This window comes from Bombina bombina, chromosome 5, assembly GCF_027579735.1.
Source record: "Bombina bombina isolate aBomBom1 chromosome 5, aBomBom1.pri, whole genome shotgun sequence".
NCBI classification, from domain to species: Eukaryota; Metazoa; Chordata; class Amphibia; order Anura; family Bombinatoridae; genus Bombina; species Bombina bombina.
The window spans coordinates 262035296-262053546 of NC_069503.1; the positions used below are offsets into that span (position 1 = coordinate 262035296).

Genomic DNA, 18251 nt, shown 5'->3' on the forward strand with positions numbered 1-18251 from the left:
TGTGTAAGTGAAGAACTTCAATCAACAGAGCATGTTAGAATCATAGCGCTCTATTTCATTAATATTTAATTAGAAGAAATTAATTCAATCCCCAAAAGGGTATAAGAAACCTTTTCCCACACCCGACCAGTATTTGAAAAAACCATCACTGCGCCCAAAACAACCTGCCATAAGAGGCAATCTCACGTTTCACCAAGATAGAATATGCACACTGCCAGACCTAAATAAAATCTGAATACTTAGACCTCAGATCAAAGCATATAAACAGGGACAAATTAGCTACATACGTGTCACACTTGGAGTGATTAGAGAGCAAACCACCTACCAATGTTACAAAAAGTTAGCTTTACACCATAATCCACTCCCGGTAAACAGGTGGGCGAACATCTAATACAACAGTTTGGTGTGAGTAGTACAAACAACAACATTTCACAAATTTTGAATTATATATGCAATAGTAACTTTTTGTGGCTTCAGTTAGATGAGACAAGGCTTAATTGTTATATACAGATAAACTATATGGTTGTAAAATTAATAGAACAGGGAATAGTCCAGTTGCATGTTTAGACCCTGAGGACTAAGAGTGTTTAATCTGTAAATCCATTTTGATTCACACCGGAGAAGTTCACTGTTTCTATCACCTCCGCGTCTTAGGGGAGTGACCATATCAATGAGCATCGCCCTTAGTGAGGCGATGGGATGTTTGTATTCCAAAAAGTGTCGGGCCACCGGCTGGTCAGAATGTCCATCTTTAAAGGCAGCCCGTATGGCACTCTTATAATTCGCCAGTCTTTATCTAAATGTAGTACTGGTCTTTCCTACATAATACCGGCCACCCGGACAGGAAAGAAAATAGACAACAAACTGGGATGTACAGGTGAGCCGATGCCTGTATGTTTTGGTGGAACCCGGATGATGAAATATTGGGCCTGTTATCAAAGAGCTGCAGGTGACGCAGCTACCACATTTGTAGCAACCAGGTTTGGATTTGGCTAGCCATGTCTTGTCACTGCACCAAGGGTCAATTTTCATAAGTAATGTCTTTAGGCTCGATCCACTCCTGTGAACAACTCTAGGGGAGGTATCTTTTCCAAACGGAAGGGAATGATTATCTCTGATTAAATGCCAATTGTTCCTAAGAATGTTTACAACCTGCTTAGTTGTAGGTTTGGGGTTCCTGTGTAGTAATGAGGTTTGGTTCAAATCGCAAACATCATTTAATATGTCTGTAATCATCTTCAGGCCATAGCCTCTTTCCAAAAACTTGTTTTTCATCGTCTCCAATTGTATGCCTTTCTGATCCTGTTCCGAATTGTTGCGAATAACTCTCAAGAACTGAGACTTGATGATTCCTCTCTTAAGCTGCATAGGATGGTAGCTGCTACTTTGTAGAAGTGTATTACGTTCCGTAGGTTTGGAATAGAGGGTAGTTCTAAAAGGTGGTTGCCTTTTGAGAACTACCCTCAAAAGACAACCACCTCAAGTCTCAGTTTTTGAGAGTTATTCGCAACAATTCGGAACAGGATCAGAAAGGCATACATCTTCCTTGTTTGTTGTTTTTTCTGGAAAACGTAGGGGTCAGAAAGCTACGGCTACCTCTCTTTCTTTTTGGCTGAAGAGTATCATCCGTGTTGCATATGAGACTGCTGGACAGCAGCCTCCTGAAAGAATTACGGCTCATTCTACTAGGGATGTGGCTTCCTCATGGGCATTTAAAAATTATGCTTCTGTTGAACAGATTTGCAAGTCTGCAACTTGGTCATCTCTTCACACTTTTTCCAAATTTTCCAAATTTGATAATTTTGCCTTGTCTGAGGCTGTTTTTGGGAGAAAGGTTCTTCAAGCAGTGCCTTCTGTTTAGGTTCCTGTCTTGTCCCTCCCTTTCATCCGTCCTGTAGCTTTGGTATTGTATCCCATAAGTAAGGATGAAATCCGTGGACTTGTCATATCTTGTAAAAGAAAAGGAAATTTATGCTTACCTGATTTATTTCTTTTACGATAGGACGAGTCCACGGCCCACCCTGTCATTTTCTAAGACAGGTATTTATTTTTGTTAAACTTCAGTCACCTCTGCACCTTGGCTTTTCCTTTCTCTTCCTAACTTCGGTCGAATGACTGGAGTGGGAGGGAAGGGAGGAGCTATATATATATATATACAGCTCTGCTGTGGTGCTCTTTGCCTCCTCCTGCTGACAAGGAGGTAATATCCCATAAGTAAGGATGAAATCCGTGGACTCGTCATATCGTAAAAGAAATAAATTTATCAGGTAAGCATAAATTTCCTTTTTTCTTCCATACATTTATTTATCTGATTTACGGTGTATTTGCTATTTTGTGTGAAATTACCAGCCGCTTATGATATGCGCCATACTTATGCACTACTGAGAGTGCTTACCGATGTGAGGCGAGTTTCTCTGCCTAAGTTATATTACTATTGATTCCTATTGTTTGTGTTGTAGTTTGAGGTGCAGCCGCAGTTAACGCTGCACAGGCACTCTACAAATGACGTATAATTATTATATTCTAAGCAGTCCACGGCTCGTTTAAAATCTAAGCTTATGATACATAGTCTGTGTATTTTATGTATAACAAACACCGAGTTGTCAGATATGAACGTCATTGTGATGCCTGCCTACATTGTTTCCTGTTGGACTGAATTACTATTTAACCTTATGTAACTCTTTTTGAATTGGTGCACCGTTGCACTGGGTATGTTGAACATTGTTTTACCTCGAGTTGGGCACTTTTGGATAGTAATACTTTAGATATGTCCCTGCTGGGGGTTGTGTGTTACTAGCTTGTTGTTAGGCCTTATGAATCTTATGTCCTCACATGTTGAGTACATTGCTAAGTTAGTTTGGTCCTTGATCAGTTCATTTCTTTAAAAGTTACCCTGGTAGGTACATGCTAAGACCCTAGATTGCATATGAACATGATGTGAGTAACTGCTCGGATACTAAAATCTTGGTTTCTAGGTAGAATGGAAGAACTATTTAACTGATAATGTTTTTAAGCTGTGTATATAAAGTTTGGTGTTGGGTATTTCTGTTGTTTGTCCTCACATATTGTCTATTATACCAGTTTTGTTTTATGTGTTCTTTTTAGCCTTGATATGTCCTGAAGAAGGCTCATAAAGGAGCCGAAACGTTGACTATGCTTTTTGATATATGAATAAAGACATTGAAAGTGAATCTACAAACCCTGAGAGTGCCCTTCTTGATATATCTCTACATAGTTACACTTTGAGGATTGCATCCAGGTCTTCTACACACCTCCTTGGTTGGAGTGCTGGGCGACATTCTAGTTGTCACTATATATATATATATATATATATATATATATATATATATATCTTGTCACAGAAGGGCACTCACAGGACTTTTCATAGATAAAATCCAAATCTTTATTTCAAACTCATAAAACAATAGATCATATTTCGACGTTTCAGCCCTATGTTAGGCATTTCTGAAGACAAAATGTTTAGAACAAACAAATTATTGCAGCGTCTGCTCAGCGGCACTCCTGTCAAGTAGGCAATTGACGGGAGTGCGGCTGAGCAGCCGCTGCAATAATATGTTTGTTCTAAACATTTTGTTTTGAGAAGGCCTAACATAGGGCCGACACGTCGATTTATGATCTATTGTTTTATGAGTTTGAAATAAAGATTTGGATTTTATCTATGAAGGTCCTGTGAGTGCCCTTCTGTGACAAGATTTTCCTATTCAATTCAAGATTGCACCGTGGCTCAGATTGTTTCTGATTGGTTGGAGTGCTATGTATGTATGTATATGGAAAAAACAGAATACAGAGGGGCGCCTCATGTGTATATCAGCATATCAAAAAATGGAGACAAGGTCAAGTAGATAACGCCAAATGGATACTCACATTTAGCCCAAGTGCACTTATATACTGGTAGAAGCAGGCTGGTAACTTGGGGTGTACCAGCTAACCCTCTCCAGGTGATGATGAGATGTTGTAGATATATACTGCCCCACACAGTATATCTCAATCTTCCAATGGAGGGATGTCAGGAACCGTAGCTATGCTACCAAGTAAGGTACTAAACCAGTGCTTGTATTAAAACAAGTTGTTTATTAAAAACAGTTTAAAAGAATAACAAGCAATGGTTCACAGAGAACATAAAACATATATGCTCTGTCTTATGCAACGCGTTTCTCAGCCTTGAGATTGGCTGTTTTATCAGGCATAAAGCACCTTACAACTGACAAACAATTTAAACAAGTTTAGACCAATAGCAAACAAGTACACGCCCCAATTTGGGCATGTATAAGTGAATACATCATTCAATAATTAATTGGTAACTAACAACAACCATGTAACTAGAACAAACACAAATCAAGTTATACAATATAAGTTAAACATAAATTGTAATCTGTTTCCCAAAGGAGTTACATTTGTAACATACTTAGATATGGCATGTTTATGATCATATTGTACATATATATTATTTAACATATTAAACATATTTGATAAACAAGAAAAATGATATAAATATATCAACATGAGCAAAGGGTTAAAAAAATGACCATGACATCTATCATAAATATAATACTAATAGTTGTTTTTCTCTTTTTAATTAAAAACCTGTATTATAATGGAGTTGATCACAGTGTTAATAGCCCAAATCGTCAGAATTTAGTACTTTAAGATGTGATAGAAATTGAAAAAGATATATAAAAGAAGTTCAGTTTGTGGAATATAAGTCTACCATTCTTATAATTGTAGCATCTAAAGTCCTATTTTACTTATCTTAAATGATATGATGTGTTTGTTGCTTAGCCGTTTTTTTCTCCCTCAAACTTAAATTCACGATATGGAACACTGTAGGGTGTGTGTGCTGTGTCGCCTACATAGGCCAATTGTGACTGTATTGCTAAAGTTTCCTCCTTGTTCTAGAGTAGAACTAATCAGTATTTTCTATTCTTGCTGATGTCACTGAGTTAGGCCATTGAATGACGTTATGGCATAGGCGTGTACAGGTACTCGAATGAATTTGTGTCCAACTTTGCGTTGCTGAGTATAGCCAATGATATGAGTCTCTATGAATGAAGTTATGATAAAGGCGTGTGCTTAGGTTAACTCATATCCAGCTTTGTGTTATGTGAATTACTTCCAATAAGTAGAATAGGTGACGTGCTATAGCAAGGCTTTGCTTAGTTCTGTAATGTGAAATCAAAACTGATGTGCATACTATGAATAAATCACAAGTAATACAATGCAATATATATTATTATATAGACTATACAATTATTTTTTATTTTTTAGCTAAGTATAGTGTGAGTGGTTATATGTGTTAAAAACCACACTAACTAGTTAAATAAAACCACACTAACTAGTAGATGATATGTTGGACTAGTTTGTGACAAATGTCCCTACACTTACAAGAGTGGGAGAACTATCACTCTTCAATATATGATTGATGATGTAGCTATATGATCTAAGGATGGACTATTAACATGTGACCAACACTAACTAATAATTTTAAGTGACCAATTGTTCTGTATTATCATATTGGGAAATGAAAAAATGATGGATGATACCATATGGCCTAATGATAGACCATTGACATATGTAAGTATGTATGTGTATATATAATATATATATATATATATATATATATATATATATATATATATATATATTTCACCACATTTTGTGTCTTTATAGTTTACTTGGTTGCTATATAAATCAGTAAATTAAAGTTTGTATTTTTTTGTGTGTTTTGTATTAGTATTCTATCATCACAGGAGCACATCTAAAGTGAGATGCCTTTTTTTCCCAAGATACTATTTAGAAGTGAAGTTGAAAGTTTTCTCTGGGATGTTTATAACAACGCAGAGGTGAGTTGCTATTCTAAGCTCTCATGGGAAAGTGCTCCCAAATGCATCTGTGCCTTCTCTCTTTATGCTTATATTATGGTTTTTTTCTGTTGAGATATATATGCACACACTTACGATATGAAATAACTCAAGGGACATAGAAGTGAAAATAAAGCTTTCATAATTAAAGTGTACAAAAAAAAAAATCCAATTTACTTTCATAAGCCTTTCTTCTTTTTCTTGGAATACTCTGTTGAAACTTAGCTCCTTTCGATGAGAGCATCTGAAAACCCTTAGATAAATGGCTTATTGTGCAGTTGACAAATGGAATCTGCAAGGCTCAGATAAATATCTGGTGGATTGGTATCTAGACCATAGTTAGGAATAGACGATAATTTAACAATGGCAACAAATTAGAGCATTTCCTTTTGCATTAGAATGCTCCTTCAACTAATTCTTTGATGTGGACATTATTTTATCTAATGATTTCTTTTTGAGTAATTTAGTGAGACACAGCACCAGTTTTCTGGTTATGACATGCAGTATTATTAATGTATCTCAATGCTACAAACCTTATTTGATGCTTCAGCTGACCTACAGGGAGCTCCGTTGAATATACTGACTGCTATGCATTTTGTATTTTAAATTTTAGCTAATACCATGTGAACCTGATGAGACTTAATGCAAAAAACATGGGGCAACTAAGATTGCCACCAGAAGATCTCTCTGATTGCACAGCTGTGTGATTCTGTCTCTAAAGCTAATTCTTTTTGTTTACCTTTTGGAGGCTTCCATGTTTGGACAGCACTGATTTCCAAATGTTGAGCATTAAAAAAAATGGAGCAAAGTGGGACAGAATGACACCTTGGACCTAATTTCCAATAACAAATTTACAGGAATAGTAGCAGGATATTTAATTTATGTTCGCTGTTGTTGTCAGTATTCTGAAATGGGTGAAGTAGTGTTGTCCTGTGGGTAATACAGTCTCACTAACAGCATGGTAGACCTTTGGCTTACCCCAGTGCCCAGGCATGGAAAGTGACAATGTTCAAGGTTGTGGGGCACATTCTTAATTGTTTGCTGATACATAAAGGACATTTTTTTTTTCACCATTTAATTGAGCAAATGTGCTTATATTAGGTTTGTTTGCTATTTTCCATCACCAGAAGTTTGTGCCATAAGCACCTACATTATAAGGTGGGATTTTCTGTAGGCTTGTGTATTTATTTACCTTTAATGCTTTATGTTCCTTAAAATATTAAACAGGACAAGAAAGAGAGAGCAGCATTCATATGATAATGGCCAAAAAACATCCTTGGTTCTAACTCATGATGATTTTGGTTTTGGTACCTCCTTAGGGTCCTTCCTCTCAATCTAGACCTACAGATGCAATACCTGCTCTTTCACCTTGTTATTCTGGTCCTGCATTTGAGAGCTTGGGGGCTGAGCAACACCATATATACATTTTCTAAACTCTTACAATCTTGCAAAGTGCATTCATTATCAACCTATTATCGGCTTTAGGAAAACTTATCTGCATAGATACATTTGTATAGGGAATTTCTCTTGTTAGGTGTATCCAGTCCACGGATCATCCATTACTTGTGGGATATTCTCCTACCCAACAGGAAGTTGCAAGAGGATCACCCACAGCAGAGCTGCTATATAGCTCCTCCCCTAACTGCCATACCCAGTCATTCTCTTGCAAGCTCTCAACATAGCTGGAGATAGTAAGAGGAAAGTGGTAAAATATAGTTAGTTTTTTCTTCAATCAAAAGTTTATTGTTTTTAAATGGTACCGGAGTTGTGCTATTTTATCTCAGGCAGCATTTAGAAGAAGAATCTGCCTGCGTTTTTCTATGATCTTAGCAGAAGTAACTAAGATCCACTGCTATTCTCACATATGTCTGAGGAGTGAGGTAACTTCAGAGGGAGAATGGCGTGCAGGGTATCCTGCAATAAGGTATGTGCAGTTAAGTTTTTCTAGGGATGGAATTTGCTAGAAAATGCTGCTGATACCGGAATAATGTAAGTTAAAGCCTAAATACAGTGATTTAATAGCGACTAGTATCAGGCTTGCTATCAGAGGTATATACTCTGATTAATGTGCAATATAAAACTTTTGCTGGCATGTTTAATCGTTTTTATATATGCTTTGGTGATAAAACTTATTGGGGCCTAGTTTTTTCCACATGGCTGGCTTTATTTTTGTCTAGAAACAGTTTCCTGAGGCTTTCCACTGTTATAGTATAAAAGTTACAGTTGGTGCAGTTAAAATTACAAACTGTGACATTCAGCTTCCCTCAGCAGTCCCCTGCATGCTATAGGACATCTCTGAAGGGCTCAAAAGGCTTCAAAAGTAGGAGCTGTGGCAGTTGTTATGACTGTTTAAAAAACATATTTTTCGTTTTGTTAATCTGTTTTTTGTATTAAGGGGTTAATCATCCATTTGTGCAATGCTCTGCTAACTTGTTACATACACTGTAAAAATTTTGTTAGTTTAACTGCCTTTTTTCACTGTTATTTCAAATTTTGGCAAAATTTGTTTCTCTTAAAGGCACAGTAACTTTTTTTTTGTTTTTGTTTTCTTCTGTTATGTGTGATCAGTCCACGGGTCATCATTACTTCTGGGATATAACTCCTCCCCAACAGGAAATGCAAGAGGATTCACCCAGCAGAGCTGCATATAGCTCCTCCCCTCTACGTCAGTCCCAGTCATTCTCTTGCACCCAACGACTAGATAGGATGTGTGAGAGGACTATGGTGATTATACTTAGTTTTTAGGACTTCAATCAAAAGTTTGTTATTTTAAAATAGCACCGGAGCGTGTTATTACTTCTCTGGCAGAGTTTGAGGAAGAATCTGTCAGAGTTTTTTACTATGATTTTAACCGGAGTAGTTAAGATCATATTGCTGTTCTCGGCCATCTGAGGGAGGTAAAGGCTTCAGATCAGGGGACAGCGGGCAGAGGAATCTGCATTGAGGTATGTAGCAGTTTTTATTTTCTGAATGGAATTGATGAGAAAATCCTGCCATACCGTTAAAATGACATGTATGTATACACTTCAGTATTCTGGGGATGGTATTTCACCGGAACTACTCTGTTAAAGGTCACTAATCCTTTTTAATAACTATTTATCATGTTAAACGTTTTTGCTGGAATGTAGAATCGTTTACATTGCTGAGGTACTGTGTGAATAAATATTTGGGCATTATTTTCCACTTGGCAGTTTTTTTGCTTTATTTGTGACAGTTTCGTTTCTCTTCACTGCTGTGTGGGAGAGGGAGGGGCCGTTTTGGCGCTCTTTGCTACGCATCAAAAAATACCAGTCAGTTACTTTTATTTTTCCTGCATGATCCGGTTCATCTCTGATAGATCTCAGGGGTCTTCAAACTTCTTTGAAGGGAGGTAAATTCTCTCAGCAGAGCTGTGAGAATTCTTATAGTGACTGTGAATAAAAACGTTGCTTTGTATTTTTTATGTCAAATTTAATTATTGTTATTTTACTAATGGGAACAAACCTTTGCTAAAAGTTTTGTTGTTTTAAAGTTTGATGCTATAACTGTTTTTCAGTTCACTATTTCAACTGTCATTTAATCGTTAGTACCTCTTTGAGGCACAGTACGTTTTTTTGCTAAAAAAGATTATAACCAAGTTGTAAGTTTTTTGCTAGTGTGTTAAACATGTCTGACTCAGAGGAAGATATCTGTGTCATTTGTTCCAATGCCAAGGTGGAGCCCAATAGAAATTTATGTACTAACTGTATTGATGCTACTTTAAATAAAAGTCAATCTGTACAATGTGAACAAATTTCACCAAACAGCGAGGGGAGAGTTATGCCGACTAACTCGCCTCACGCGGCAGTACCTGCATCTCCCGCCCGGGAGGTGCGTGATATTTTGGCGCCTAGTACATCTGGGCGGCCATTACAGATAACATTACAAGATATGGCTACTGTTATGACTGAAGTTTTGTCTAAATTACCAGAACTAAGAGGCAAGCGTGATCACTCTGGGGTGAGAACAGAGTGCGCTGACAATGCTAGGGCCATGTCTGATACTGCGTCACAGCTCGCAGAGCATGAGGACGGAGAGCTTCATTCTGTGGGTGACGGTTCTGATCCAAACAGATTGGACTCAGATATTTCAAATTTTAAATTTAAATTGGAGAACCTCCGTGTATTACTAGGGGAGGTCTTAGCAGCTCTCAACGATTGTAACACCGTTGCAATACCAGAGAAACTGTGTAGGTTGGATAAATACTTTGCGGTACCGGCGAGTACTGACGTTTTTCCTATACCTAAGAGACTAACTGAAATTGTTACTAAGGAGTGGGATAGACCCGGTGTGCCGTTCTCACCCCCTCCAATATTTAGAAAGATGTTTCCAATAGACGCCACCACTCGGGACTTATGGCAAACGGTCCCCAAGGTGGAGGGAGCAGTTTCTACTTTAGCTAAGCGTACCACTATCCCGGTGGAGGATAGCTGTGCTTTCTCAGATCCAATGGATAAAAAATTAGAGGGTTACCTTAAGAAAATGTTTGTTCAACAAGGTTTTATATTACAACCCCTTGCATGTATCGCGCCGATTACGGCTGCGGCAGCATTTTGGATTGAGTCGCTTGAAGAGAACCTTAGTTCATCTACGCTAGACGACATTACGGACAGGCTTAGAGTCCTTAAACTAGCTAATTCCTTCATTTCGGAGGCCGTAGTACATTTAACCAAACTTACGGCTAAGAACTCAGGATTCGCCATACAGGCACGTAGGGCGCTGTGGCTAAAATCCTGGTCAGCTGATGTTACTTCTAAGTCCAAATTACTTAATATACCTTTCAAGGGGCAGTCTTTATTTGGGCCCGGTTTGAAAGAGATTATCGCTGACATTACAGGAGGTAAGGGCCACGCCCTACCTCAAGACAAAGCCAAAGCTAAGGCTAGACAGTCTAATTTTCGTCCCTTTCGGAACTTTAAAACAGGAGCAGCATCAACCTCCACTGCACCAAAACAGGAAGGAGCTGTTGCTCGTTACAGGCAAGGCTGGAAGCCTAACCAGTCCTGGAACAAGAGCAAGCAGGCCAGGAAACCTGCTGCTGCCCCAAAGACAGCATGAACCGAGAGCCCCCGATCCGGGACCGGATCTAGTGGGGGGCAGACTCTCTCTCTTCGCCCAGGCCTGGGCAAGAGATGTTCAGGATCCCTGGGCTCTAGAGATCATATCGCAGGGATACCTTCTAGACTTCAAATTATCTCCCCCAAGAGGGAGATTTCATCTGTCAAGGTTGTCAACAAACCAGATAAAGAAAGAAGCGTTTCTACGCTGCGTACAAGATCTGTTATTAATGGGAGTGATCCATCCGGTTCCGCGGTCGGAACAAGGACAAGGGTTCTACTCAAACCTGTTTGTGGTTCCCAAAAAAGAGGGAACTTTCAGGCCAATCTTAGATTTAAAGACTCTAAACAAATTCCTAAGAGTTCCATCGTTCAAAATGGAAACTATTCGGACTATCTTACCCATGATCCAAGAGGGTCAGTACATGACCACAGTGGATTTAAAGGATGCTTACCTTCACATACCGATCCACAAAGATCATCACCGGTATCTAAGGTTTGCCTTCTTAGACAGGCACTACCAGTTTGTAGCTCTTCCATTCGGATTGGCTACGGCTCCAAGAATCTTCACAAAGGTTCTGGGTGCCCTTCTAGCGGTACTAAGACCGCGAGGGATTTCGGTAGCTCCGTACCTAGACGACATTCTAATTCAAGCTTCAAGCTTTCAAACTGCCAAGTCTCATACAGAGTTAGTTCTGGCATTTCTAAGGTCGCATGGATGGAAAGTGAACGAAAAGAAGAGTTCTCTCTTTCCTCTCACAAGAGTTCCATTCTTGGGGACTCTTATAGATTCTGTAGAAATGAAGATTTACCTGACAGAAGACAGGTTAACAAAGCTTCAAAATGCATGCCGCGTCCTTCATTCCATTCAACACCCGTCAGTAGCTCAATGCATGGAGGTGATCGGCTTAATGGTAGCGGCAATGGACATAGTACCTTTTGCACGCCTACACCTCAGACCGCTGCAATTATGCATGCTAAGTCAGTGGAATGGGGATTACTCAGATTTGTCCCCTACTCTGAATCTGAATCAAGAGACCAGAAATTCTCTTCTATGGTGGCTTTATCGGCCACACCTGTCCAGGGGGATGCCATTCAGCAGGCCAGACTGGACAATTGTAACAACAGACGCCAGCCTACTAGGTTGGGGCGCTGTCTGGAATTCTCTGAAGGCTCAGGGACTATGGAATCAGGAGGAGAGTCTCCTTCCAATAAACATTCTGGAATTGAGAGCAGTTCTCAATGCCCTTCTGGCTTGGCCCCAGTTAACAACTCGGGGGTTCATCAGGTTTCAGTCGGACAACATCACGACTGTAGCTTACATCAACCATCAGGGAGGGACAAGAAGCTCCCTAGCAATGATGGAAGTATCAAAGATAATTCGCTGGGCAGAGTCTCACTCTTGCCACCTGTCAGCAATCCACATCCCGGGAGTGGAGAACTGGGAGGCGGATTTCTTGAGTCGCCAGACTTTTCATCCGGGGGAGTGGGAACTTCATCCGGAGGTCTTTGCCCAAATACTTCGACGTTGGGGCAAACCAGAGATAGATCTCATGGCGTCTCGCCAGAACGCCAAACTTCCTCACTACGGGTCCAGATCCAGGGATCCGGGAGCAGTTCTGATAGATGCTTTGACAGCACCTTGGAACTTCAGGATGGCTTATGTGTTTCCACCCTTCCCGCTGCTTCCTCGATTGATTGCCAAAATCAAACAGGAGAGAGCATCAGTAATTCTAATAGCACCTGCATGGCCACGCAGGACTTGGTATGCAGATCTAGTGGACATGTCATCCTGTCCGCCTTGGTCTCTACCTCTAAGACAGGACCTTCTGATACAGGGTCCATTCAAACATCAAAATCTAACTTCTCTGAAGCTGACTGCTTGGAAATTGAACGCTTGATTTTATCAAAACGTGGTTTTTCTGAGTCGGTTATTGATACCCTAATTCAGGCTAGGAAGCCTGTTACCAGAAGGATTTACCATAAAATATGGCGGAAATACCTATACTGGTGCGAATCCAAAGGTTACTCCTGGAGTAAGGTTAGGATCGCTAGGATACTGTCTTTTCTACAAGAAGGTTTAGAAAAGGGTTTATCAGCTAGTTCATTAAAGGGACAGATTTCAGCTCTGTCCATCTTGTTACACAGACGTCTGTCAGAAAATCCAGACGTCCAGTCCTTTTGTCAGGCTTTAGCTAGGATCAAGCCTGTGTTTAAAGCTGTTGCTCCACCATGGAGTTTAAACTTAGTTCTTAACGTTTTACAGGGTGTTCCGTTTGAACCCCTTCATTCCATTGATATAAAAATGTTATCTTGGAAAGTTCTGTTTTTAATGGCTATTTCCTCGGCTCGAAGAGTCTCTGAGTTATCAGCCTTACATTGTGATTCCCCTTATCTGATTTTTCACTCAGACAAGGTAGTTCTGCGTACTAAACCTGGGTTCTTACCTAAGGTAGTCACTAACAGGAACATCAATCAAGAGATTGTTGTCCCATCCTTGTGTCCAAATCCTTCTTCAAAGAAGGAACGTCTTTTACACAATCTGGATGTAGTTCGTGCCCTCAAGTTCTACTTGCAGGCAACTAAAGATTTTCGCCAAACTTCTTCCTTGTTTGTCGTTTACTCTGGACAGAGGAGAGGTCAAAAAGCTTCTGCTACCTCTCTCTCTTTTTGGCTTCGTAGCATAATACGTTTAGCCTATGAGACTGCTGGACAGCAGCCTCCTGAAAGAATTACAGCTCACTCCACTAGAGCTGTGGCTTCCACTTGGGCCTTTAAGAATGAGGCCTCTGTTGAACAGATTTGCAAGGCTGCAACTTGGTCTTCACTTCATACTTTTTCCAAATTTTACAAATTTGACACTTTTGCTTCTTCGGAGGCTATTTTTGGGAGAAAGGTTCTTCAGGCAGTGGTTCCTTCTGTATAATGAGCCTGCCTTTCCCTCCCGTCATCCGTGTACTTTTGCTTTGGTATTGGTATCCCAGAAGTAATGATGACCCGTGGACTGATCACACATAACAGAAGAAAACATAATTTATGCTTACCTGATAAATTCCTTTCTTCTGTTGTGTGATCAGTCCACGGCCCGCCCTGTTTTTAAGGCAGGTAAATATCTTTTAAATTATACTCCAGTCACCACTTCACCCTTGGTTACTCCTTTCTCGTTGATTCTTGGTCGAATGACTGGGACTGACGTAGAGGGGAGGAGCTATATGCAGCTCTGCTGGGTGAATCCTCTTGCATTTCCTGTTGGGGAGGAGTTATATCCCAGAAGTAATGATGACCCGTGGACTGATCACACAACAGAAGAAAGGAATTTATCAGGTAAGCATAAATTATGTTTTTTTTTATATTGCTTGTTAACTTGATTTAAAGTGTTTTCCAAGCTTTCTAGTCTCATTGCTAGTCTGTATAAACATGTCTGACATAGAGGAAACTCCTTGTTCATTATGTTTAAAAGCAATGGTGGAACCCCATAGGAGAATGTGTACTAAATGTATTGATTTCTCCAACATAGGTGTGTCCGGTCCACGGCGTCATCCTTACTTGTGGGGATATTCTCTTCCCCAACAGGAAATGGCAAAGAGCCCAGCAAAGCTGGTCACATGATCCCTCCTAGGCTCCGCCTACCCCAGTCATTCTCTTTGCCGTTGCACAGGCAACATCTCCACGGAGATGGTTAAGAGTTTTTTGGTGTTTAAATGTAGTTTTTATCCTTCAATCAAGTGTTTGTTATTTTAAAATAGTGCTGGTATGTACTATTTACTCTGAAACAGAAAAGAGATGAAGATTTCTGTTTGTAAGAGGAAGATGATTTTAGCAAACGTTACTAAAATCGATTGCTGTTTCCACACAGGACTGTTGAGATGAAGTAACTTCAGTTGGGGGAAACAGTTGGCAGACTTTTCTGCTTGAGGTATGACTGGCCACATTTCTAACAAGACTATGTAATGCTGGAAGGCTGTCATTTCCCCTATGGGGACCGGTAAGCCATTTTCTTAGATTAAGTAAAAGAATAAAGGGCTTCATAAGGGCTTAAAAAACTGGTAGACATTTTTCTGGGCTAAAACGATTACTTTGCTAAGCATATTTTCCAGATTATAACTCTTAATAGTTATTATAATCTTGGGGATTGTTTAAAAAACGGCAGGCACTGTATTGGACACCTTTTTCAGATGGGGGCCTTTTCTAGTCATAGGCAGAGCCTCATTTTCGCGCCACTAATGCGCAGTTGTTTTTGGAGAGCAAGGCATGCAGATGCATGTGTGAGGAGCTAAGAACCACTGAAAAAGCTTATAGAAGGCGTCATTTGGTATCGTATTCCCCTCTGGGCTTGGTTGGGTCTCAGCAAAGCAGTTAGCTGGGACTGTATAGGGGTTAAATGTAAAAACGGCTCCGGTTCCGTTATCTTAAGGGTTAAAGCTTTCAAATTTGGTGTGCAATACTTTTAAGGCTTTAAGACACTGTGGTGAAATTTTGGTGAATTTTGAACAATTCCTTCATACTTTTTCACATATTCAGTAATAAAGTGTGTTCAGTTTAAAATTTAAAGTGACAGTAACGGTTTTATTTTAAAACGTTTTTTGTGCTTTGTTGACAAGTTTAAGCCTGTTTAACATGTCTGTACCATCAGATAAGCGATGTTCTATATGTATGAAAGCCAAGGTTTCTCCCCATTTAAATTTATGTGATGATTGTGCCATAGTGTCCAAACAAAGTAGGGACAATGATGCCACAGATAATGATATTGCCCAAGATGATTCCTCAAATGAGGGGAGTAAGCATGATACTGCATCATCCCCTTCTGTGTCTACACCAGTTTTGCCCACACAAGAGGCCCCTAGTACATCTAGTGCGCCAATACTTATTACCATGCAACAATTAACGGCTGTAATGGATAATTCTATTGCAAACATTTTATCCAAAATGCCTACTTATCAGAGAAAGCGCGATTGCTCTGTTTTAAACACTGAAGAGCAAGAGGACGCTGATGATAACTGTTCTGACATACCCTCACACCAATCTGAAGGGGCCAGGAGGGAGGTTTTGTCTGAGGGAGAAATTTCAGATTCAGGAAAAATTTCTCAACAAGCTGAACCTGATGTTGTAACATTTAAATTTAAATTAGAACATCTCCGCGCACTGCTTAAGGAGGTATTATCTACTCTGGATGATTGTGACAATTTGGTCATTCCAGAGAAATTATGTAAGATGGACAAGTTCCTAGAGGTTCCGGTGCCCCCCAATGCTTTTCCTATACCCAAGGGGGTGGCGGACATAGTAAATAAGGAGTGGGAAAGGCCCGGCATACCTTTTGTTCCTCCCCCTATATTTAAAAAATTATTTCCTATAGTCGACCCCAGAAAGGACTTATGGCAGACAGTCCCCAAGGTCGAGGGGGCGGTTTCTACTCTAAACAAACGCACTACTATTCCTATAGAAGATAGTTGTGCTTTCAAAGATCCTATGGATAAAAAATTAGAGGGTTTGCTTAAAAAGATATTTGTTCAGCAAGGTTACCTTCTACAACCAATTTCATGCATTGTTCCTGTCACTACGGCAGCGTGTTTCTGGTTCGAAGAACTAGAAAAGTCGCTCAATAAAGAATCTTCGTATGAGGAGGTTATGGACAGAGTTCAAGCACTTAAATTGGCTAACTCTTTTATTTTAGATGCCGCTTTGCAATTAGCTAGATTAGCGGCGAAAAATTCAGGGTTTGCTATCGTGGCGCGCAGAGCGCTTTGGCTAAAGTCTTGGTCAGCGGATGTGTCTTCCAAGACAAAATTGCTTAACATCCCTTTCAAGGGTAAAACACTGTTTGGTCCTGATTTGAAAGAGATTATTTCAGACATCACCGGGGGAAAGGGCCACGCCCTCCCTCAGGATAGGTCTTTTAAGGCTAAAAATAAGCCTAATTTTCGTCCCTTTCGCAGAAACGGACCAGCCTCTAATTCTACATCCTCTAAGCAAGAGGGTAATACTTCACAACCCAAACCAGCCTGGAGACCGATGCAAGGCTGGAACAAGGGTAAGCAGGCCAAGAAGCCTGCCACTGCTACCAAAACAGCATGAAGGGATGGCCCCCGATCCGGGACCGGATCTGGTGGGGGGCAGACTTTCTCTCTTTGCTCAGGCTTGGGCAAGAGATGTTCAGGATCCTTGGGCACTAGAAATAGTTTCTCAGGGTTATCTCCTGGAATTCAAGGAACTACCCCCAAGGGGAAGGTTCCACAGGTCTCAATTATCTTCAAACCAAATAAAAAGACAGGCATTCTTACATTGTGTAGAAGACCTGTTAAAGATGGGAGTAATTCATCCAGTTCCAATAGGAGAACAAGGGATGGGGTTTTACTCCAACCTGTTCATAGTTCCCAAAAAAGAGGGAACATTCAGACCAATTTTAGATCTCAAGATCCTAAACAAATTTCTCAGGGTTCCATCGTTCAAAATGGAAACCATTCGAACGATCCTTCCCACCATCCAGGAAGGTCAATTTATGACCACGGTGGATTTAAAGGATGCGTACCTACATATTCCTATCCACAAGGAACATCATCAGTTCCTAAGGTTCGCTTTTCTGGACAAGCATTACCAGTTTGTGGCACTTCCATTCGGATTAGCCACTGCTCCAAGGATTTTCACAAAGGTACTAGGGTCCCTTCTAGCGGTTCTAAGACCAAGGGGCATTGCAGTAGTACCTTACTTGGACGACATCCTGATTCAAGCGTCGTCTCTGTCAAAAGCAAAGGCTCATACGGACATCGTCCTAGCCTTTCTCAGATCTCACGGATGGAAAGTGAACAAAGAAAAAAGTTCTCTGTCCCCGTCAACAAGAGTTCCCTTCTTGGGAACAATAATAGATTCCTTAGAAATGAGGATTTTTCTGACAGAGGTCAGAAAATCAAAAATTCTAAGCTCTTGTCAAGTACTTCATTCTGTTCTTCGTCCTTCCATAGCGCAGTGCATGGAAGTAATAGGATTGATGGTTGCAGCAATGGACATAGTTCCTTTTGCACGAATTCATCTAAGACCATTACAACTGTGCATGCTCAGACAGTGGAATGGGGATTATACAGACTTGTCTCCGACGATTCAAGTAGATCAAAAGACCAGAGATTCACTCCGTTGGTGGCTGATCCTGGACAACCTGTCACAGGGAATGAGCTTCCGCAGACCAGAGTGGGTCATTGTCACGACCGACGCCAGTCTGGTGGGCTGGGGCGCGGTCTGGGAACCCCTGAAAGCTCAGGGTCTATGGTCTCGGGAAGAATCTCTTCTCCCGATAAACATTCTGGAA

The 18251-nt window shown here is 40.3% G+C and overlaps 1 protein-coding gene across 3 annotated transcripts in view; it reads left to right on the forward strand.

The window, feature by feature from the left end:
• The window catches only part of NSUN6 (NOP2/Sun RNA methyltransferase 6), a 391580-nt gene that overhangs the window by 38930 nt on the left and 334399 nt on the right, over nt 1-18251 (forward strand). For all 3 annotated transcript variants that reach the window (XM_053713964.1, XM_053713965.1, XM_053713966.1), the window contains exon 2: nt 5753-5861. In XM_053713964.1, coding sequence (XP_053569939.1) covers nt 5787-5861 — 75 coding nt within the window. In that variant the 5' untranslated portion in view covers nt 5753-5786. The remainder of the gene's footprint in view (nt 1-5752; nt 5862-18251) is intronic.